Raw genomic sequence first — 25159 nt, forward strand, 5'->3', positions numbered from 1 at the left:
ATTTCACTATAAATTTAGCAAGAAGGTACCTAGAGCAATCCTCAGTTATCAATTTGATTTAAAATAATCTATATTTTATTGGCAGATTAAGACAAAAAGATCTCAAATAGGACAGAAAAATACAGAATCTTTAAGACTTACTTGGTTCTTTAAAACTATTGTTTTGACAATCACAATTTTGTCTATTTTATACAGTGGAGTTCTGCTGCAAAATAAGGCACATGTAAAATTCATGAGACTGCTGTCTCTGTATATCAGAATTATTCTTGTAGACTGATGTTAAATGAATACAATGGGGATGAATTGCTTTATAGGTTTGTGGGCCATTCCTAATTATTTAGATGCTGTTTAATCAGTCAGTAAATTTTTCAGGCTTTTTGACCAGATTTACCATCCTCTGGCTTTTATTTCCTTTGGATAAAAGATGATGAGGAGGAGGAAAGGGTCCATTTTTCATTCCCATGTGAACAAGATGTGTTTCACAGCCAGAGACAGCCTGAAGTAGCTGACAGTAGCTATACTGAGGACCCGACAGGAGGTCCATAGTGGAAGTTAGCCTGGGTAGCATGAAAACACTTAAAACCAAGCCTGTCATCACCTCTGAGGTACTTGTCCTACTTTAGTGAATCAGTAACAGGATCTTATGATACAAAAGTTCGCGTCTTCTAAAGCAAACCAGGCTGTATAATGTGTTACATTCTATATGGAAATAACCTCCCCTCTGCCAAAAAAGAAAGAAAAATCATATTTCCTAGTTTCATTAAATGTTTAATTAATGAGTAGAGGCTAACCATGGTCAACATTTATTTAAAAAAAACCACAACTCTCAAAACTGCCTGTATTTTTTCAGAACTTAAGTATATTTCCTTACTTTACCAAAGTACATGGTATCTTGTCAAGATTCTTGCAAATAAAGAAGTACATAAAGTTTACCGTAAGACAAAGGAATAGAGTGAGCCAGAGAAAGATTACCTGAAAAGTAATGAGCATGTGACTTACTCTTCTCCCTGTGTCTCTTTTCTCATGAGCCCAGGCGAGTTGCCTGCCTTTTTTCTTTCTTTCCTTCTGTCAAAGGTCAGTGTCGAGACAGAGATTCACTGGACAGAACTGAAAAGACAACTAGACTGGTGAGACAGAATTGCGCTGAAGTTGGGCAGCATTACGGCAAGCTGAAGATGCAGTTTTCCAAACTATACAGATATCTTCAGACTTGGGACATCCTTTGTAAAGCCCTAACCTTTCACAGGCTGGCTACATAAGGAGCCTATATGAAATGACAGAGTAGACCGAATTTCCCTTTCATTCTCTGTTCTGTCTTTCTAAATTCTTTTTCTGGCATCGTCTGGTTTTCTTCAGTCCTGCTACAGCCCTCTTAACTTTCTGATTCTTGTCCCTTTCCAATAAAAGATTTACCATAAGGCTTGATATAATTCAGTCAGTCTCTGTGTATGTATATTAGTGTGTCTGTGTGTTGTGTTTATGTATTTATGTTTTGTTTTTGTCCATTTGTAATATACTTTAGCAAGTTTCTGTCTAACCAAATAAACTCCAACAGGGATATTTTTTTTTTTAAGTTTTTAGGATTATTGACTCTTCACACAGTCTGAAAACTACTCTCAAAAAATGTTGGGTACAATTTCATGGTGTTTATGGCCTCTTAGTATTTATTTATGGATCCCACTGGGTTCAGAGTACCTGTGATGAAATTCCAAAGTTACCTACTTCCGTGGTCACTAGTGATATTCATTCACCAGACACTCATCGAATGCCGTCTCTGTTCCAGGCAGGGCATTGAGATTCAGTGAAAAGGACATTAGCCCACCTAGCAAAATATATAGTGTAGTTGAGGAGACAGACAAGTAAACACACAGTTGTAATACAGTATATGTACAGAAGTAGGAAAAGAACAGGGTACTTCAGAGAGCACAAAAGATGAGTGTTTAATTCAGCTTTGGGCCATCAAGAAATTCTCTTTACATTGATACCTGAGTTGTTGTTCTAAGTAGAAGAAATGCTATGTACAAAGTCAAAAGAATTAGAGACTTATATATCTGTTGAGAAATTTAGGTTTGATTTTAAAGGACCTTAAGTTGAGGGATGGTAAGAACTGATTTATAACTGAAAAAGATAACTGACTCTAGCATGAAGAATGGGTTGGGAGAAGCAGGACTCGAGGCTGGGAGACTTCACTAGTAATCAGTAGACAATAATCGTGACATTAACTCAAATTCTGACAGTGCGAATGAAAAGAAGAGGATGAGTCGAAAGGGTATGAATTGGAAACCACAGCAATTAGTGATTGAATTCATTCCTTCAGCAGATATTCATTGTGCTGCTTTGAGTTAGATGCTCTATGAGATGTGGTGGTGAACTGTACCATATGTATCTTCAGGTCTAGTGGTCGTGACCCCCAGGCCCCTGGACTGGGCAGTGTCCTCCACAGATGGAGCAAACATGTGTCTCCAACTAAAAGTTCCCAGAAAGGTGCTTCTTGGAGCTATAAATGTACCTCCTGAGATTTCAGAATGTCCCTGCAGTTGTGAATTGCTGTGTCTGATGAGAGATGCTACTGATGGAAGAATGCTCCTGCAGAAACAGTATTTGGGAGGGGCTTGAGAACCACTGATAGAGATGACAGGGGGAGCCCCAAAGTGGATGAGATTACCCAGGAAGAGTGTATAGAATGAGAGGGGAAGGGTGAGGATTGGACCTGGCAAAACAATGGAGAAAGAAGAGGAACCTGGTGAGAAAGCCAGGAGTATGTGAAGAATGCGAAGTGTGTTCCAAGATGGAGCCAGTGGAACCGAAGGGAGGAGGCGCAGTGTGGCAGCAACAGTCAGCTTCAGGGCCTATCAGATGGGCCTCTGATAACCCGAGCTTACATATTAAATGTCTCAGGTTCACCACCACTTTAGCTGAAGGGAACCATGTATCTTGACATCAATGGTGGCCAGCAATAAATAATGAGGAAATTCTATGCTATGTGAATTATATCTCAAGAAAGCTGTTACTAAGAGAATAATAATGATGAAAGAATTCACTCTTTAAATGTATTCTAACAAAATTGTTGTATTTTAAAAATGAATAAACTCTAAACATCATGTGGGGGTGGCATAGAGTGGAGTGAGGGAGAAGTTATCCATATGAAAGAAGGAGAATACATTTGTATCCAGTTAAGTGGTAGCGCTATATGCTAAAAGCAACAGAGCATCATTTTAGATATCAACAGGAAGAGGTTGTTACTCAGATTTTACAGCCAGCTGAGGCATCTTGAAAGGGCACCACAGAGATCATCATTGACAGTGAATGACTTGCAAAATATCCCAGTCATGTGCTTGCCCTGGAGGGGGGAAATTATGCATAGACTTGCAAGAGCCAAATAAGTAGTAAGAATAAAGAACCTGATAAGGGGAAGAAATGATAGTAGGGTGGTTTTGTTTGTTTGTTTGTTTTTAAGTGATATGCAATTAATTGTGAATAAGAATTGTTAATATAGTACTAAGTCATAAGTCATAGGACTTCCCTGGTGGCTCAGACAATAAGGAGTCTGCCCGCAATGCGGGAGACGTGGGTTCGATCCCTGGGTGGGGAAGATCCCCTGGGGAAGGAAATGGCAATCCACTCCAGTATTCTTGCCTGGAAAATTCCATGGACGGATGAGCCTGGCGGGCTACAGTACACGGGGTCGCAAAGAGTCGGACACGACTGAGCAACTTCACTCACTCACTCATAAGACTAATGATAAATGAGTTCTCAAAAAAGAATATTGAGACAGACTTACAGTAATGGGGATCTGTGATTACAAAATGTTTCAGTAGTTTGGCATGCAGAGGGAAGATGGAAGAGTGCAAGGAAATTTTTAAAAAATGTTATTTTCTTATTGACATTAATTAAGAAGTGACAGGATCAAGAAAGTCAAGTCAAGCAATGCTTGAGTAGAAAATAGAATGAATAACTTCCTAATCAGTTGGCTAAGAATGAGGGGGAAAGCAGAGGTTTTGGAAGCATAAAAAACAGGATACAGATTAAAATTAAACCTGAACTTTTCACACAGTGACTACACTGTTCTGTTAAAAGGCAAGGATTTGACTTTTTTTTTTTTAATCTAACCATAATATTATCCTGAGGCACACCTTTAAAAGAAAAAAAAAAGAGAGAGAGGTTTGTAACCATAGATGCAAAGGGAATTTTTTTTAATGGATTTGAAAAGAGTAATATGTTTAAGATTACAACAATGAATTAAATCTGCAAAATGAATGGCCAAAAGTAGATTTAAAGCAAAAATAACCAAAATGGACTCAGAATGGTCAAAACTGTGAATGACACAAAAATAAGATTAAAAGAAAGGTCCTTTCCTTCCCAAACATAAAAATCCTAGACATAATTGTTAAATTTTGTCTGATCTTAAAGGAATGGATATTTTCTGTGTTAGCTAATCTGTTTTACACCTTGGGAAAATTGGGACCATTTCCTAGTTTATTTTAAGAAATTTGGGTGACTTATGACCAAATTCCATGTTTTGTCTTTTCCTTAAAAGTTAAGAACACTTTCACATAAATCTACACTTATGAAATCTTAAGTCAAATATTAGCAAGTAAAATCTTCCAGCATATTGAAAGAATTGTACCTATGATAAATTTGCGTTTGTTTCAATAATGTACCTTTTATCATTAGAAAATCCATTAAACCTGTTGAAGCTGGGAGAGGAAACCTCTTCCAGCCATTTATTTCTATCACCAAGGCATTACTCTGGTGATTCAGTGACTAACCAATGTAATCAAGCCCCTTTTTCCACTGAGAAAACAATAAGAAATAGACAAATACTGTAATAAGCACATGTGAAATTTTTGTGTGTGATAGATTTTCAGATCATAGGGGAAAGTTGATTTATTCAAGGAAAAAATATTTGGAACCATTGACTAATGCTTTAATGACACTACTTAAATCTGAATTTTCTCCAGGGGATCTTCCTAACCCAGGGATCAAATCCAGGTCTCCCACATTGCAGGCTGATTCTTTATCATCTGAGCCACTAGGGAAGCCCTTATATTCCACATTAAAATACATTCCAAATGAATTGAAGGTTTTAATGTTAAAAATTGAAATCAAACTATGAGAAGAAATAATCAGTGAATATTTATATTGCCTCATATTCTGTTTCCCTGGTGGCTGAGTGGTAAAGAGTCTGATTGCCAATGCAGGAGATGCGGGTTTGATCTCTGGGTTGGGAAGATCCCTTGGAGAAGGAAATGGCAACCCAGTCCCGTATTCTTTCCTGGGAAATCCCGTAGACAGAGGAGCCTGGCCGGGCTACAGTCCAAAGAGTTGGACACGTCTTAGCAACTAAACAACAACAACATATTCTGTTAGACCTTTTCAGTCGTGTCAAAAGGAAAAGTGCTTGGAAAGATTTATGAACTGAAGGATAATGTCACTCTGTTTCTGAGACAATAAAGACAAAAGCAACTGCTTCAAACTTGCAAGCATTCAGCAAAGCATAACATTTGGAAGATGTTTTTCAAAGTTTTATATACCAAGAACTGAAACTTCAAGGGGTGAAACCCAACTTCATTACAGTACTTCATACATTAAGTGTTTGCAGCCAAAATTCAGCTGTACTAATAAGGCTTACAAACATTTTTCAAGTGCTTCTTGCAAGCACTTGATGTTTTTCTGATGCCTTACGTGTACTATCTCCTATACTGCTCAAAACAGTCATCTGAAATAGATACAGATAGTATTTTACATATTTTACAGATATGGCTACCGAGGTACAGGAAGTCTTAGTAGCTTGCCCCAGGGCACCCAGCTAATAATTGGCAGAACCAGCTTTGCAACTCAGTCTAGTGCCAGAGTCCACTTTGCTAAGCATTAAGTTGTACCAAGCCTCTTAATTTTCTGACTTACTGAATTTCTCAAAAAAAAAAAAAAGAAAAAGAAAAAAAAAAAGGCTCAGGGAGGGGATAAATTTAGCTTAATCTGTGTGAAGAACAAATTTGGATGATAGCTTTTCAACTCAGCTGAAAATTCATTGAGAGTTTGTGAGGAATACTTTTCTCACCTGCATTCAGTCTTTGCTGGAAGGTCCTTGTGGCAAGTGTTTATAGCTGAAGTTTTATTCTGTTGCCAAAATAACTTCTAGAAAAGTCACTTTGAAGAATTTTAAATAAAATATTTCTCTGTTTACTCCAAAACAAATTAGTGGACTTTGAATGGCCCTCATTTCATCCACAAGGCTGGTTTTTCTCCATCTGTGACTAAAAAAGCAAAGCGGTTTGATCAGCGTGGCCTACGTTGAATTCTTGTTTTGTACACCACTTAGGCTGGAAGGCAAACATTTTCATCAAACAAGAATACTCAGTGCTTATGTTGATCAAAGCTTTTAAGCAAAAAAATTGTTTCCCTCAACATCAAAAACACCCAAACAAATTATAAAATGGGCAGAGACTGAGGATACATTTTTCCAAAGACATACGGATGGCCAAAAGGCACATGAAAAGATGATCATCGCTAATCATCAGAGAAATGCAAATCAAAACCACAGCAAGACAACACCTCACACCTGCCAGAATGGCTGATATCAAAAAGACAACCAATAATAAGTGTTGGTGAGGATGTGGAGAAAAGGGAAGCCTGTGCACTGTTGGCGGGAAGGTAAATTGGTGCAACTGTTATGGAAAGCAGTATGGAGGTTTTTAATAAAGTTGAAAATAAAACTACCATACAATTCAGCAATTCCACTTTAGGGTATTTTTCTCAAGAAAATAAAAACACTAGTTTGAAAAGATATATAAACCCCTATGTTTATTGCAGCATTTTTTTTTTTTACAATATCCAAGATATGGAAGCAAACTAAATGTCCATTGGTAAATGAATGAATAATAAATAAATTATATATATATATGTATATATATAAACACACATATAATGGACTCTTAGCCATAAAAAGAATGAAATCTTTCCATTTGCAACAACATAGATGAACCAAGTGAAATAAGTCAGACTGAAAAAGATAAATGCCGTGTGATTTCACTTATATGTAGAATCTAAAAAGGAAAACACATGAACAAACGTAACTAAACAGAAACAGACTCATAGATACAGAGAACAAACAGGTGGTTGCTAGAGGGCTGGGGTGTGAGGGGATGAGTGAAATAGGTAAGGGAGATTAAGGGGTAGAAACTTCCACGTACAAAATAAATGAGTCACGGGAATGAAATGTACAGCATAGGAAATACAGGCAATAATACTGTAATAACTTTGCATGGTGACAGATGGTAACTAGACTGCCTGCGGTGGTGCTTTTGTAATGTGTAGAAGTAGTGAATGACTACGTTGTACACCTGGACAACAGTGTTGTAGGTCAGTTCTACTTCAATTCAAATTTTTTTTCCTCCAAAATCTGCCATTGTTTTAATATTTTAAGTTTAGGATTAAAAAAAAATACTTTAAGCATTAAAGGCAGGATTGAGGTTTTTTTTTCTTTTTTTTTTTTTTTTTTAAGTTTCTTTAAAGGTGGCATGGACTTCTAAAAACATTGAGGAAAACTACTTTATATGTATGCCTGTTGGTATGGAAACGTAAAGATGCTCACAGTGGATTTTCCCAAAACAGCATGCCTTCTGCATCCTCTCAGGTTTTTCTATCCCTCTAACTAATCGGAAAACTGAGATGCTGGAATCTTGTAGTACTCTTGAATTTCTTTTTATCCTTCTCTTTTTGAAAGTAAACGTGGTATATCTCAATTGATAGCTGTTGAAATGTTTATAGCATGAGTCTGTTATTTCCTTACAGGTGAAGTCATTAATTTAAAATAACCCACTTGTTTCATTTTTATGCTCAAGCATTCAGGTTTACCTGAAATTATTATAGATATAATTTCTTCTGATTATCACTTATTTGTCATGTTACTTCCAAACATTTATTAGTTTTTATATTTTAAATCAATCTGAATCTTGATCTTTAAATAGTGAGGCTTATGTTGATAATAATGTTATTTATAAATGTTTATGAATGGGCTTCTCTCATAGCTCAGTTGATTCCTGGGTTGGGAAGATCCACTGGAAAAGGGATGGGATACCCATTTCAGTATTCTTGAGCTTCCCTTGTGGCTCAGCTGGTAAAGAATCTGCCTGCAATGCCCAAGACCTGGGTTCGATCCCTGGGTTAGAAAGATCCCATGACCTATACAGTCGATGAAATTCTCCAGGCCAGAATATTGAAGTGGGTAGCCTTTTCCTTCTCCCTGGGATCTTTCTCAACTTAGGTTCCTAGGCAGAAGAGGGTCTCATTAATAATAGCTGAATAGCAACTATTTATTGAGGGTCTATTATGTATTAGACCATGTGATAGTTATTTCCATAAATTAGCTGAATTCATCTTTACTGCTATCTGAAAGTTATTAGCCCCACTTTTTAGATAAAGAAGCAGACTTTTTGAGTAACAGTAGATCATTTGACTAAAGTCCGACAGGGGGCTGTGTCAGAGCTTGAGATTTGAACTTGGACGTGTAGTCTGAAGTCTTTTCTTCAGTATATACTCCAGTATGCCATCACTACCCGATAGACCCTGGAAGGAGAAGCAGGCTTTAGATAAGGACAGTGAGTTTGACTTTTTAACGTATTAAGTTTAAGAGATTAACACAGTATCAGTTTGGAGGTAAACCATTGCAAATACGGTCTGGGGAAAGACAGCTACAATATCCTTACCAGGTGGTGGTTGAAACCTTGCAAATAGATGAGATTGCCCAGGGGGAGAGAGTAATCAGCAAAAAAAAGAGGCCAGAACTAATTCTGGGAACACCAACCATTAAGTAAGTAAAGAGAAGCTAATGTATGAAACTGGAAAGGGACGGTGAATAGGAACAAGTGGGCAAAATAAACACACTGTGTTTCATCAGTGTGTGGATCTCATCAGTATATATATATATTTATTGATTTGGCTGTGTTGGGTCTTAGCTGTCCACGTGGGACCTTTGGTTGCTGTGTCTGGGCTTCCCTTTAGTTGAGGTGCTCAGGCTTAGTTGCCCCATAGCATGCGGGATCTTAGTTCCCCAACAAGAAACTGAACCTGCGTCCCCTTCATTGGAAGGTGGATACTTAACCCCTGGACCATCAGGGAAGTCCCTCATCAGTTTTTAAGACAAGTATTTTCATGTTTTAATATCTCTAAAATTGGTACATGTCTTACTATCATCTTGTAACTGGCAGCAATTTTTTTTTTCTGCTTAGTGTGGAAAATAATGGTGCATTTTATAACTGAAGAAACACAGTTGGCCCTCAAACAACATATTTTTGAACTACATGGATTCACCTATACTCAGATTTTCACCTGGGTAGAGGGGTCAGTAAATTATTTTATAATAAAAGCACATGTTTCACCTGTATGGTTTATGTAAGCAGTACCTAAATTAAATTAAATGAACAATTACATGTGGAGTGAGCAGTTCATAAATTCAGGACTCAAGCTCTGGGAGCAGAGCTGGGCTGTTCAAATCACCCTCACCTGTCCCTTGAGCAGATCTCTCTACTGCCTTGAGCCTTGCTTTTCTTTACTGTAATACAAGGATTCCAAGTGGAACTTATATCTAAAGACTGTGGTGGGGAATAAAAGTACACATATAGCACCTAATATTGTGCCTGGCAAATGGTAGACTGTCCGTCAGCTGTAGCTATTATTACTGGGGTTTTTTGTATTGCTATTTCTGATGGCAAAGAGATAACTGTCCTTCCCTTTCCACCCCAGGGTACTGCCACGTCTCTTTAAGCCAGGTTCCATCTGAAAGAGGCAAATATGTTGGAAGATTATTTAAGCTTATGTGAACTTCATGTTGCCTTGTCTTGAAGGATGTTGAACTATTATCTATTAGAGAATCTGAATTAGCAGGTGTACACAGATTCTGAATGGTCTTCTCCAGTGGCTCAGGTGTAAAGAATCCATGTGCAATGCAGGAGGTGCAGGAGACGGAGGTTCGATCCCTGGGTCTGGAAGAACCCCTGGAGGAGGGCATGGCAGCCTACTCCAATATTCTTGCTGGGAAAATCCCATGGACGGAGGAGCCTTGTGGGCTACGGTCCATGGGGTCACAAAGAGTCAGACACAACTGAGCATGCACACATGAGCACACACAGATTCTAAACCGTTTTGTGCTCAATGTCTTGCTTCTAGTTGGTACATAAAGTACTGTGATAATGATTAACCCCTCAGGACAGTCTTTCTTTCTGCTGTAAACAATAAAGATGCAGGCTTTGTGGATGGGTGTTTGGAAATTCCTACAGTGTGTTTCAGATGGATTGCAAGAGTTTTGGATTTTTTCTTTTTCTTTCCAGTTTATCTCTGATCTGTTACTAAGGATCTTGTTTTTTCTCAGTTGTTATATTGGGCAAGACGTAGTCACTGCATAAACATTGGGTAGGGAATGCAGATAATGTTATAAATATACCTCTTAGTTTGTCTAGTGAAACCAGCATCCCATGTGACTTACCTTTACTAGAGAATTGCTCAATTAGTGTTGTACCCTTCCTTCTGATAGCTTAAAATGAAGTTGTATAGGCAGTCTGATTTATAAAGTAACTATTTAGGAAGTTACCTTTCCTTAGCATTCTGCCACACAGGAAAGAATCTGAGCGGGGAGGGGAAGAAAGTTTATTCCCTAGGGGAAAACTGATTTTACTTTCTTGGTAGAATGCTTCTGTGTGTTCAGTGAATTGACAGTCCCCACCAATTTGGGAGGGTGGGGGTATTTATAGTCATTATAACTTCTCCTATAAGATTATCTAATGTTTTGAAAACTCCTCAGAAAGCTTAGACAAAATTAAATATTTTCAAGTCTAAATGTGTGTTTCTAAAGCTATAAGTAGTTTTCTCTCTATATTCAATAAGCTGATTTTTTAACAATTTGTTCAGAATTCAACTTTTAGAATTAGGTTTGTAATTTGAACCTTATAATGTCAGATTATTTCATTTCCTTTGACTTTGTTAATTTATGATTCAAACTCAAATTCCTCTATTGTTAACACTTGTGTTTGAGTCAGTCATGTTTAAAGATGCCTCATAACTGAGATCTTATGCATCCTCCCCTGTTCTATTTAATGGCTGGATGCATGTCAGTGCATAGTATTTGAGTCACTGATGTGCCACAGAACATTTTTCTCAGACACATAGTGCATCATCAGATGATTGAATTACGATGATAGTTGTAAATGGGACCCAGCTCACAAAAGTAAATAGTGTTCCCCTTTAAAAGAAAGAAAATGAACAATGCTCATCATTCAGACTCTGAGGTTTAATTAACTGACTTGTTAAAGGAAAGAAAGTGAGCAAATAAATAGCATGTAGTTCCTATATATAGTAAATTATGAATCGCTTTTTTATGTAACTGACCCACATAGAGTCTTTGCTGTATTCTTTTATCTGTGCGCCTCAGGGTTTTTGTTTGGTTTGATTTGGTAAAATGAAAGACGATAATTTGATTAGCTTATAATAAATACCTCCAACTTCTAAAGTGCTGTAAGACTTTCAGCCTAATTTCCTTTGAGCCTTAATCCTCTTGCTAAATGATAAGTGGGTTGTCTGGAATCAGCCTCCTTGGTGCAAGTTAATGTGAAGTTCTGTGATGGTAGTTTGGTCCAGAAATGAATAAATTTGTTCAGCAAACATGTAGCCTGACCATGAGTTCCTCAAGGAGCTCATGGTCCAATAGAAGAGTATGGTGGTTTTAAAACATGGCCCCCCAAAGTCTCTGACACGCCTTTCGTCAGAAGGTAGGTCTCTAACCCTCCTCCCCTTGAATCTGGGCCCTGTGCCTGGGTGACCATACATTATAGCAGAAGTTTGTTCCATTTCTGGGCTTTGCCAGTGGCTCGGCAGTAAAGAATCGCCTGCAGTGGAGGAGCCACAGAAGACATGGGTTCCATTTCCGGGTCAGGAGGATCCCCTGGATACATGGGAATCCATTCCAGTATCCTGGCCTGGGAAATCCCATGGACAGAAGAGCCTGGCAGGCTGCAGTTTATGGAGTCACAAAGAGTCAGACACGACTGAAGAGACTTAGCCCACACGCATGCATACATTCCATTTCCACCCAGAAACTGTGTCAGTTTCTGGACTCAGGCCTTAAGAACCTAGCAGCTTCCACTTCCTGTCTCTTGGAACACTTACCCCTGGAACCCAGCTACCATGTTATGAAGAAGTCTGAATGGCCCCAATCAAACACCCAGGTGGAGAGGAACTAACAGCCAACACCCGCTTGTCAGCTCTGTGAATGAACCATCGAGGGAGTAGCTTCCCCAGCGTCAGGAGAGCTGCCCTGGCTGACACTGTGTGGAGCAAAGACAAGCCCTTCTCACCAAGCTCTGCCCAGGTTGAAGATTTGTGAGCAAAATATGTGACTAATGTGTTAAGCCACCAAGACTTTTTTTATCAGAACGAGGAGGTTAGCGATTTTGAAGCAGTTTAGATTTGCAGTGATGGCAACGTGCACTGTCACGGGCACACTGAGGAGAGACACCTCATCCTTCCTGCACCGTCAAGGGAGACTTCCTCAGGGGGATGACAAGTCAGCTGAGTCTTGAGTGAGGAAGGGTTAGCCAGGTCAGGGGGGAGAGAGCGGCGTTCTGGATGGAAGGGACAACAGTGTGGCCAGGAGTGGAGGCACGGAGCAGCATGGTGAGCACGGGGGTTTATGAGCATAAAGCTGGGGATAGGAAGTTACTGGTAATGTAGCCAGAGAGGTGGGCCAGGATTGGAACATGGCGGGCCACCAGGGAAGGCATACTGTAACTAGACAATCTGGCGTTTCTGTTATTGTCCTAAGTAATACTGGAGCAATCTAATCAGATTTGTGTTTTAGACAGATCCTTCTACCACTCTGAAGAAAGTAGATTTAAGGGTTTTAAAACTGGGAGCAGGAACACCAGCTAGTTGGTCATGGAAGAAGTATAGACAAGGACAGTGAGAGCCTGAATTGATACTACAGTGGTTGGAGTGGGAAAGGAAAAATGGATTCAAGAAATATTTAGGGGGTTAAAAGATAAGGGTGTATTTAGGAGGCAGAAAGGATAATACTTAGTAACTATGGAGAGAAAGAGCAGAGGAAGACTTAGAATGCTAAGATGACTGGCTAGATGTCAGTGCCAACAGCAGGGAGGGCAGGACAGTGTAAGGGAGAGTATACAAGTCAAAAATTAAAGGAGATTCAAGCCATAAAGATTTGTCAGTCACTGTCACAAAGGTGGCACTAGAAATTATTAACTGATGAGCTCCAGGGGTGAAGCCCTAAGAGTACCTTGAGGTTTAAAAGATGGTCAGGGACTTCCCTGATGGTTCAGTGGTTAAGACTCCATGCTTCCATTGCAGGAGGCATGGTTTCAATCCCTGGTCAGGGAACCAAGATGCCACATGGCATAGCCAAAATAAAATAAAAAAAAAAAAAAGAAGAAGATGATGAAAGGAAAAGGAGCTCACAACAGATTCAAGAAGTTCCAAGAAAGCGTTGACTCAGAAACCAAATGAGCTTCAAGGATAAGGTGATCTTGTGTGTCAAATGTAATCAACCAGTCCAGTAAGATGAGCATAAATGAGAAGTCAGTGGTGACTTTAACCAGGCAGGGCAAAGCCAGTTATCAGTGGATAGAGAAATTGGAAGTAAGAAGATAGACACAGATGGCACAGGGAAGGGATGAGAAGTAACAGGAGAAGAACACAGGGGCATGAGAAGATTTGGTACTGGGGCTGGTGGTGGTTTTCAGTTCAGTTCAGTAGCTCGGTCGTGTCCAACTCTTTGCAGCCCCATGGACTGCATGTAGCATGCCAGGTCTCTCTGTCCATCACCAACTCCCGGAGCATGCTAAAACTCATGTCCATTGAGTTGGTAATGCCATCCAACCATCTCATCCTCTGTTTTAGGGGGACAGAAAATAGATAAATTCCCAAGGAATTCATGCCAGTAAAGGGGAAAAAATAGAAGAGTGATGAAGAAGGCATGAGGCCTTCTTGGAAGAAGATTGGGAGATTGGGACTAACATATACATACTATTATATATAAAATAAATAATAAGGACCTACTGTATAGCCCAGGAAACTCAATACTCTGTAATGGCCTATATGGGAAAAGACTCTAAAAAAAAGTGGATGTATGTATAACTGATTCACTTTCCCATACACCTGAAACTAACACAACATTGTAAATCAACTATACTCCAATAAAAATTAAAAAGAAGAACTTGTGATCCATGCAGTAACCTCCAGTTGGAGATATATGGGCAGAGGGTCAAGGACAGTTCTTTGAGACTGGAGGAATACCATAAACGGAGATGTACGTCGTGATATACAAATGGGACAGGGATGCCACAGGCTTTGTGGTTGGAGTGCCAAGAACCTTGGCTGGGTCTCCCCAGAGAATTGTGGGATAGCAGCATTTTAGTCCTTGCTGGTCTGCTCCTGTTATGGCAGCTTCCACAAACTTAACAGTAATAGCTATTTTAAACATGCAGTCATTGTCTGACTCTCTGTGACCCCATGGACTGTAGACCGCCAGGCTCCTCTGTCCATGGAATTTTTCAAGGAAGAATCCTAGAGTGGGTTGCCATCTCCTACTCAGGGATCTTCCCAACCCCGGGGCCAAACCCTTTTCTCTAGCATCTTTTGTATCAGCAAGCAGATTCTTTATCACCGTACCACCTGAGAAGCCGTATCATGAAAATAGTAACTTATGTTATTATGGGCTTTGTAGTTTTTAATCTGGTGCTCTCAACAACGCTGATAGAAGGATAGGTAGATCATGTCATTCCAGTTAATAGTCTAGAAAGTGGGAATCTCAGAGGTCAAGCTCGTGCAGCTAGTAAGTGGCTGAGATGATCATAGAAATCAGATTCTTATGACTCCTAACCTTTTTCACCTGTGCCAACTGCAATCTTAAAACTAAACCTAGGTTGGGTTCACTGAATCCAACCTCCCCTTTTAGAGATGAAGCAACTGAGGCAGCACAGTAAAGAGAATGTGGATATTGCAGTCAGGTTTTCTGGGAGGCCAGCTCTGAGGTGGAGATGAGGATGAAGAAGTCTGTCAGGGAGTGCTCTGGGGCCCGGCACCCCTGGAAGGGAGAGGAGGGAAGCAGGACTGGGCAGAGTAAGAAGTCAGGCTGGGAGGACATGGCCTCAGCAGAAGCTGCAGGGAGCTCTGAAGATGGAGGACCCTTCAGAGCTGTCCTGAGCTGGGGACGTGGGGCCAGGCATTTATCACCTTGTGGACCAGCCATTGGATGCTGGTCACCCCAGGACGAGGGCATGAGCTTGAGCAAGGAGACTCTCTTCTGCTAAAGTGGTCCCCAGAGGAGGCTGAGAGCAGAGGGCTCTCTGTCAGCGGTCTCTCAGCCACCTCATTCCTAAGGAGCGTCTTTGAAATCAGCCCCACAAGACTTTGAATCCTGTCTCTGCTGCTTCTGAGCTGCTCAGTTAGCTAGTTACTGTGAGGTGGATTCTGGGTAGTGTCTTTAAGTCTCAGTATCCTCTCCTGGAAAATAGAAGAAATAATGGGAGAACTCACCAAGCCTTGATTTCCTTATTTGTGAAACAGGAAAAATAATGGGACCATCCTTTGAGGGGAGCTTGTTAAGAGGATCCAGCGAGGTCATAAAGTTACCAGAGTACTGGTCACTTTTAGAAAATTGGTTGTTATTATCACACTGTAGTTGGGTGGCAGATACATAATACTTGCCATGAAAGTTACTCCATAAATATTTTATTTAAAAATGTTCCAGAAAGACGCAGTGACTTCCTAGAGGCCAAAGTCTGTACCAGAGCCAGAGTTGGAATGCATCATACTCTCGAGTTCAGGCTTCAAGTCCAGAAACAGGAGGAGGTCTCTGTGTGGTGAGTCAGAGTGTAGTGTAAGGGAGTGGGCCCTTGAATGTGACTTCACCTGGGAGAGTCATTCCTTAGGCTAGTCACTGGTGGGAGCCCAGTGTGCAAATGTGTGCCTCAGAATGGAAGCAGGAAGATAAGGTGAAAGATGGAGTCAACTGAGTGGCAGTGCTGCACTAAAATAGCACCGGCAGAAAGATTAGAGTTCACTTTGACTCACCGGGGTAAGTGCAACAGTGTGTAATACGTGTGCTGTGTTGTTACATCAGTCGCTCAGTCACATCTGACTGTTCGCAACCACATGGATTGCAGCCCGCCAGGCTCCTCTGTCCGTGGAATTCTCCAGGCAAGTTTACTGCAGTGGGTTGCTGTTCCCTTCTCCAGGAGATCGTCCCGATCCAGGGATTGAACCTGGGTCTTCCCACATTGCAAGCAGATTCTTTACCATCTGAGCCACCAGGGAAGCCCATATATAAAATATGTTACATACTAGGGCTTTCCAGGTGGTGCTAGTGGTAAAGAACCAGCCTGCCAATGCAGGAGACATAAAGAAACCCAGGTTTGATCCCTGGGTCAGGAAGACCCCTGGAGGAGGACATGGCAACCCACTCCAGGATTCTTGCCTGGAAAATCCCATGGACAGAGGAGCCTGGGGGGCTATAGTCCATAGGGTCGCAAAGAGTTGGACATGACTGAATCAATTTAGCATGCATGCATATACTCTATATTATATACTATTATATTTAGCCCCAGTGAATCAAAGTAAACAAACTATAATCTTACTGCCTCCCATGGATTGGGAAGTCTGGCAGATTGAAGTTCAAAGTGTCGCAAAGAGTTGGCCAGAACTAAGCGTTTAAGCGTTTAAGCGCAGACACATACACAGACACACACATATATATTTTTAATGTATATATATGCATACATATATAATGACTGAACAACAACAAAAATATATACGACTGCATTTTTGTGCATCCCCATTAGATCTGGATTCCAGTCCTGTGGGCTCCCTCACTTACTGGATCCTGGACCAGGGATAATTTGCTCCCCTTCTCTGGGCTGGAGTTTCCTGTATAAAATGAGAATTTGGATCTAGGAGAGCCCTTTACTATTCTCACACGGTTTAATTCTTTCCTTTCAAGTATACCATACCACACAGATAATGCTACGTCAGAGCAGGGCTGTATTAGCCCACATGTGAATGATCTCACTCATTTCATGTGTACCAAGGAACACAAGGTGTGGAAGGATGCTTGTAGACAAAGAGCTTACAAAGAAGTCCTGATATTTACATTTCAGTGAAGAAGGGGAGAAAAACCTGTGTTTTATTTGTCAACCCAAGTACTTCATGGGCTTCGCAGATGGCTCAATGGTAAAGAATCTGCCTGCCAGTACAGGAGACCCAGGTTTGATCCCTGGGTTGGGAAGATCCCTGGAGAAGGAAATGGCACCCACTCCAGTATTCTTGCCTGGGCAATCCCATGGACAGAGGGGCCTGGCAGGCTGTAGGTCCACGGGGTTGCAAAAGAGTCAGACACAACTTAGCAACTAAACAACAACAAGCACTCCATAGTCATCGCAAAATTAGGTCCTTACCTGCGATTTTTGTGTGTAGTTATCCCAGTCCATTGTTTGACGTTTATTGACAGTCACCATTGCACTGGATACTGTGTGGAGCAAGTGTATGTAAGCTGTGCCTCTGCTTTGTTATCTGGGGAGGGCATGCAAGGGTGACCCAGTTCATAAGGTTGGAAATGCGTCCCTTCTGGTTATCTATCTGAAAACGGCATTAGGTGCTCAAGTGTAGTCTATATCCAACATCATAAAGCCTTCTTTGTTTCAGAAAGCATCTATTTTTCACGTTTTCGGTTTGGCTGCTATGTTCTGCTTTCATGTAATTGGGTTTATGACTTTAGTAACTTTTGAAATAAGGGCACCTAAACTCTTGTTGGAGATTCATTGCACTGAACTCCTTTGTTTTTATCTTGAATTCTAGAAATTTAGTCAGTTTACTCTCACTTGTGGATTTTTTCTTGCCTTACCCATTATGCGTTTTCACAGAGCAAATATTTATTTAATCCTTACAATTTTGTAACCAAGGGATTTAAAGATTAGCTTTGAAATAGGTCATAGAAAAAAAACCGTCTACTTTGGTTTAAAGCTAATCAGGTCAGGAAGTTTTAAAAAAGCAATTTAGAAGCTTTGGAAAAGCATTTGTGAAATCAGTTTTATGTAACTTTATGAAAGCTGCTGCCTATATAGCTGAGTATAAGTTAAACCTTCATTTAGTTTGGCCACTTCTCCTCCATCCATTTATTATTATTCATCCATCCATTTTTTGTTCGTTTGAATTTTTGGCCGTGCAGCATAGCATACAGGATCTTAGTTCCCTGACCAGGGGTTGAATTCATGTCCCCTGCAGTGGAAGTGTGGCGTCTTAACCACTGGACCGCCAGGAAAGTTCCCATCCATCCATTGTTTATTCCTTCCTTCACCAAATACCACTTTAGACCCAGGGATAATGATAACAGAGATAAATAAAAGACAGCCAGGGTTTACCAAGTGCCAGTCTGTGCCAGGCACTTAGAAACTTGAGGACTCAATGCTCATAGCTGCACAGTCTGATGTAATGTGATGAGTCTTAGACTGAGGATTGGTTGTTTTCCTAAACTCTCTGGAAGCTGTCTGACTTTAGGTGGGATCCATTCTGTGTCCATTTCTTCATCTCTGAAATGATAGTGCACACCCTATTTACTTTGTAGCTTTGATGTACAAGTCAAATAAAATAGTGATTTTGAAAGAACTTTGAAAAGTTTCAGGCATTGTATAAAGATAAGTAGTAATTTTGAGACCACGGTAGTGGTTATGGTCATTTCCTTGCCTCTCCGAAAAGGGCTGAGGATGAGTACGTGTTTGTTATTCTCTGGAACTAGAGCTGTATGTTTATGATAGTCAGCCTTAGCAATTTCCTTTACACACACAACCACCCTCCTTTCTGTCCATGGGGTGGAGACTTCATAATGAGGTAACTGGAGGAATGATATCAGCTGGTAAAGCTTATTTGAAAATATTATTCAGTCCATGGTACTGTATTAAATCAGCAAGTGTTAAGACTAAGTGAGCAGAGAAAGGGCAATAAGGTATGAAGTGGCATCCATCTTCAAAAAGCCTAGACTTGGGTTTCAAAATTCAACATGGCCAAATGTAAATCATTACCTTAGTTGCAGTTTGCCAAGCTTCCCGGGTGGCTCAGACAGTAAAGAATCCACCAGCAATGCGGGAGACCTGGGTTTGATCCCTGGGTTGGGAAGATCCCCTGGAGGAGGGCATGGCAACCCACTCCAGTATTCTTGCCTGGAGAACCCCCATGTATGGAGGAGCCAGGTGGGCTACAGTCCACTGGGTTGCAAAAAGGGTCTGTACAGGAATGTCCACTTGGTCCTGTAATGTTTTGGGGGGTCTTTTCTCTTAGACATTGGAGTGCTCAGTAATCCCTGTTGGATCATGGAATAGATGATCTTATGAGGAAACTAAAAAATTACTTCTGGCATCTTGTTTGATTTACTGTTAGGTTTTAGGTCTGCCATGTTTATGTTCTAGAATGCCGTAAGAGGTCCCATCTTTCCTAGAGCAAACCCAATCCTAGATTCACTCAAGGATCCCTCTCAGATATTGGCTCTAGAGTATAATGCTTTACTCATTGCTGTGTCCCCTGGTTCAGTGCCTAAACCAGTGCTTACCAACTTTTACTCACTGAAGTGTTAGTCTCTCAGTCATGTTTGACTCTTTGCGAGCCCATGGACTGTAGCCAGCCAAGCTCCGCTGTCCATGTAATTCTCCAGGCATGAATACTGGAGTAGGTTGCCATTCCCTTCTCCAGGGGATCTTCCCAACCCAGGAATCAAACTTGGCTCTCATTGCAGGCAGACTGTTTACCACAAGGGTGGCCTATTCACTAAAGATATCCTTAATAAATGAAAGCCTCCATCTGCCTACCATGTAGCATTCTGATACTCTGATACCCCCAGTTAGATGGCTTTTTGAAGACAGGGGCTATACTTTGTCTCTGGTTTTGCAGTGTCTGGCCCATAATTGGTGTCCTGGATGCTGGTCAAAGAACAGGTTCACAGTCCTGGACAAGGACCATGATGGCTGCTGCAAAATCAGGACTTCCCAGTTTCTCCCTTGAGTTTGCCCTGAAAGGAAGAGTGGAATTTAGTCCCAGGAAGTCTGAGTCAGAGCCCAGTGACCTGCTGCAATTGTTGTCATTGAAGTTTCTCTTCATTTTTCTGTTCATTGTAGACTTTATCCATCTATCTTCTGTACAGACTTTGCTCTTCAGTGAAGTGTCTTAAATAATGAAAGCAATACATGATCATAAGGACAAACAGTATCATCCATGTTTATCATCCATGGGAAGAGAGTTCATAGAACTATCAGTTCAGTTCAGTCGCTCAGTCATGTCCAACTCTTTGCAACCCCATGGACTGTAGCATGCCAGGCTTCCCTGTCCATCACCAACTCCCGGAGCTTGCTCAGACTTATGTCCATCGAGTTGGTGATGCCATCCAACCATCTCATCCTCTGTCATCCCCTTCTCATCCTGCCTTCAATCTTTCCCAGCATCAAGGTATTTTCCAGTGAGTCAGTTCTTCGCATCAGGTGGCCAAGTATTGATATATACTTAATAGAACTGTATGGAGGTATAAATGATCCCTTTATTAAGATTTTGTTTTTCTGATGTATTGCTGAGTCTTTTTATATAGTTGGGAAGAACAGAAAAAGAAAACTCTCTCTAACTGATCATTTTCCTTACACTTGGTTTCTGAACAGTTTATGGGCATCCTTGAGAATTTCAGGTCCACAGTTGGGGATACACACAAAAAGAAAATGCTAGAAGTTTAAGATTAGAAGTAGAAGGAGAAAAAAGAAAAAGAACAACAGTAGATTTTTTTTTCTTCCCTACTGAGTCTTAGCAGGTGCAAAGGGAGTTGAGGGCAAGGAAACAGACCTTGGAATTATATTCTGATATTTATTCAGAAGGATGAGGAGAAATGTCTCTGGGGATATCATAAGATTAAAAACTCAGATTCATAAATAAAAGACAGTGAATATTTTCTTTGAAGAACAGACATAGAAGCAGGACAAGGTTCCTTTCCTAAGCATATGTTCTTTTTATTGCTTTTCTTTAATGAGAATAGATCTATGTAGAGGCTTTCATCCTTATGGTATTTTAATGGAAGATTGTGAGAAATGAGACCAGAAGTTCAGGACCAAACTCCCAGGATAGGTGAAAGCTAGGCTAAGAAATCAATACTTTTATGTTACAAAGGAGATGTTGAACTATAGAAGAACTTTTGAGTCGGGGAGGGCCTAATTGGATTAATATTTTAAAATGTTCAACCTGGTGGCATTTTGGAGAAAAGAAACTGGAGATAGGAAGAGTGATTACTTTTGTGTTAAACAGTTAAATATCTTTGAACAGTATTTTTTGGTTGGTAAGATTAGAACTGTAAGCAAAGGGTTGCTAGAAGATGTGGCAGAGGACACCGGAAGTTGGGCACTGGAGCTTGCACTGGTTGTTAGAAGGAGTATGAGGTTAGAAAAAAAATCACCTCAAGGTTTTAGCATGAGTACCATAGAGAATGTCAGTCCATTTCCAAAAAATGCAAAAAGAACTGTTTGGGCTACGAAGGAACAGTTTCAAACATGTTTTCTTTGATGCAGCAATTGAAATATCCCTTAGGTTGTTGAGGGTACAGACCTGGAACTGGGAAAACAGATCAAGGCTAAAAGTGAATTATTTGGAAGTTGCATATCCAGATATAATGTTGGTGTTTTAGCAGGAACAACACTGAGGACTAAGATGGACAACATCCATTGGCTAAAAAGAGGAAGAAGGGCCATAAGGAGGGATGGTCTGAGATGGAGGAGGTGCAGGGTTCCACAGCAGCGCAGGAGCCAGGGGAGGAAGTGATTTCAGGAAGAATGATGTGGCCAGCAGTGCCAGAGCCTGCAGATCAAAACTAATGAGTAATCACAGGAGCTGTCTTAAGCTTAGAAGATGAAAATTGAGATCCAGGAGGAGGAAGAGTGTCGAAAAGTAGGAAGCTAAAATAAGAGATGGTTCTCTTGGATGACCACTGCGTGAACTATAACTGAAGTTAACTCAATAGATGATGTTATTCCTGGATGACTGGTGGACGTTTAAATCGCTCACATTTTACCACTTTCAAAGACTTTTTTAAAATTGGCAGATACCAGGGTAGAGATCATGTCTTATTTTTCTGTATTTTTAAGCTTCATAATTCGCTTTTTTATTTACACAAAATATGAGATTCTTGTGCACAGCTGTCTTTTCTCATCCTCCAAGATGATTTACGACAGATTTGGTGCTCCTACTTTGAGTAAGAGAAGCTGGTTTCTATAGGACTGATTTGGGTTTTCTGTGTCCCAAAGCATGCCCAAGCGGGGAAGTAAAATACTGTTTTTCTTTCATTTTTTCTCCTGTATCTGGGGAGCAGACAAAACCATACCCCTTTAAAATGGCACTCCTCTGTATGCCACTCACTGTTTGATTTATTTCCTGTCCCTGTCATAACTTTGATGCAGAATTTTTCTTTACAGCAGGGTTTCTGATAGGTGTGAACATTCTGTGATCACAGCTTTCTACAGAATCATTAAGGCTCTTGTATTATGTTTCAAGTGTTTGCTTTTTGGCAATAGTTCATGGAATCTGACCAAATCTAAACGCTTAAAGGGCAAACTTGCATGGTTGAGGTCTGCATTACAAAGTATAACTTGGTTCACTTGAGTCTTAATAACAAGACATTCTGCACCAGTTATCATTATCATCAACTGTATTTAAAAACATCCATCAAATTAATTGCTCAAGAGCCCTTTACCAAGCTGAGAGTGTAACAACAAAAAAAAAGACATAACTGGTTACCGTGTCTTCTGGAAGCCTCTGTACATGCATTCATTCATTCATTCATTCACTTAACATTTATTGGGTATGTATGTGGTTTATGGCAGGTTGAAATAAAGGCCAGTCACTGCCCTTAGGGTTCTTCAGGACTAGTATCTTTACAAGTAACAAGAATATCAATATAGTGTAGTAGATATTATAGTAGTAGTGGTAAGCAAAGAGAGAGAGAGTGACTGGAGGATGATAAGGAGAGCGGTTAAAAAATAAAATGAAGTTGGAGACAGTGTAGAAAAATTCCTTTATCACTTGCAAAAGAATCTGAATTTTATCCTGAAAGCAATGGCCTGCACTGAACTGTTAACAAACAAAATCAAGTCCTGGCCATCATTATGTTATGTGCAGGGGTTGGATGATGACCAGTCTGTTTAAGAGGGGAGGGGAAACTGAAGCAGGAAGCTGATCTAAGACTGTTGCAGTCATTGGGTAAGTGAAGAGAGTCTCATCTAAGGCTCTATCAGGATGGTCAAAGAGAAAGAATTTGGGAGAGATTTGGAGGTAGCAATAACCAGTTGGATGGAGGAGATAGAGAGACAGAGTAAAGTCAAGGACAAGTTTCCAACTTAAATTCCCTAGGATGGCAGGGGGAGAGGGTGGACAAAAGACAGAGGTGTCAGCCTTTGGCTCTCTAACAGGAGGGGGGTGACAGCTGCTGAGTCACCCTAGGCTGATTCAGCCATGACATGAATCCTACCTGTTCATCTTTGAAACCAACGATGAAATGGCTTTGGCCTCTTAACACTGAGACCTTTGGAATCGTGCTGAATAGGTATGAATCAGGTTTCATAGGTGGGAACCCTGGAGTTCCTGCATCAGGGTTCTGCAGAACATATAAAAATGCTTTATTTTATTGCAGTGGGATACCCTTCTGATAGTGGCTTTTGGGCCTGCCTTTTTTTTTTTTTTTAATTGCAAGATATTTGCTTTACAATATTGTGCTGGTTTCTGCCATACATTAACATGAATCAGCCACAGGTATACAAATGTCCCCTCCCTCTTGAGCCTCATTCCCATCTCCCACCCCTGTAGGTTGTCACAGGGCGCTGGGTTGAGCTCTCTGTGTCACACGGCAAGTTCCTGCTGGCTGTTTGACATGTGGTAGTATGTATGTTTCCACTCTTGATCCATCCCACCCTCTCCCTTCCACGCTGTCCGCAAGTCTGTTCTCTCCTTCTGCGTCTCCATTGCTGCCCTAAAATAGGTTCATCAGTTCAGTCCTGCTTTTTAATACTCTGTAATCGTATGTTTTACATTTCACCTTGATAATGATTATGGTACTTAGCACTTTGCATCTTCAGGGAATTCAAGCACATTAAATGATCTGCATGATATCCCTGTGAGTTACTCAGTGGGGATTACTACCCCATTTTCCAGATGGGAAAACCCAGAGAGTTACTCAGGGACTTGCCCAAGGCAACGCAGGCTCACATGGACAGGACTGAACTTTGAGCCTGTAGCTGCCTTTATCTTATCGTACTCGTTGTACTAATAAATTTACTGTCAGTCTTAACTTATTAGATCATGTTTGTTGCTTCACTTATTCAAGAATCTCAGCATTTAGCTCTCGAAAAGGGTAGGATACAGGAAAGAGTGAAAGTGACAAAATGGCTAAGCCCTGCATGTGGGGTGCAGGCGGGGGTGGAGGGGTTGCTGGGAATAGTAATTATAACCAAGTCTCAACTCTGGTATAGCCAGGGAAAGAATTTTCATTTTCCAGTGACATCCAATGAAGTGACGTTTTCAGCAAACAGACCAGCCAGGCGTTATGTCGGGGAGTCTCCTGTGGCACTTTTGGTGCAACTTTAGCAATACACAGAGCAAGAAAACAGTTACGGAAATCACCTTTTTAATATAAATATAGAACTGTGTGGTCTGGTCAAAAGAAAACAGACTTTTCACCTAGAGCAAGACAGACCTGGGTTGAAACCTCTCCTAAGGCGGAGCTGAATGACTCTGGGCCAGATCCTTGTCCCCAGCAGGTAGAAAGAATTGGATGATGATGTATGTCAACTGCCTGGCATGGAACCTGACAATTAGGGCTTCATTAATGCTTGCTGTTATTTTTATCCTCATTCAGAAACAAGAGGTAATGCTCTAAAGGCCCTTTGACTTTTTTTTTTTTTTTTCTCCTGTTGAATGACTGGACCAGGTAAAGTCAACTTTTGAGGAATGACAGCTTCTTAAAGAAGCCAGGGAAACATTTTGATCTTGAGTCAACTAGACACAGTATCAGCCCTTGTTCACTGACAAATATGGGAAGGTAATTTTGGTAGGTCAGTCATCAGTGGTGCCTTCCAAAACATTATAGTCA

At 40.6% G+C, this 25159-nt stretch overlaps 1 protein-coding gene across 7 annotated transcripts in view; it reads left to right on the forward strand.

Moving 5' to 3' along the window:
- NSMCE2 (NSE2 (MMS21) homolog, SMC5-SMC6 complex SUMO ligase) overlaps positions 1 to 25159 on the forward strand; it is a 237179-nt gene that overhangs the window by 124253 nt on the left and 87767 nt on the right. The window contains exon 5 of one of the 7 annotated variants that reach the window (XM_025265490.3): positions 1075 to 5937. The exons of the other annotated variants lie outside the window; for them this stretch is intronic. Within the exon in view, the coding sequence (XP_025121275.1) occupies positions 1075 to 1259 (185 nt within the window). The 3' untranslated portion in view covers positions 1260 to 5937. Of the gene's footprint in view, positions 1 to 1074; positions 5938 to 25159 lie in introns of those variants that run through there. 7 annotated transcript variants of the gene reach the window in all.

The sequence above is a fragment of the Bubalus bubalis genome, chromosome 15 (assembly GCF_019923935.1).
Source record: "Bubalus bubalis isolate 160015118507 breed Murrah chromosome 15, NDDB_SH_1, whole genome shotgun sequence".
NCBI classification, from domain to species: Eukaryota; Metazoa; Chordata; class Mammalia; order Artiodactyla; family Bovidae; genus Bubalus; species Bubalus bubalis.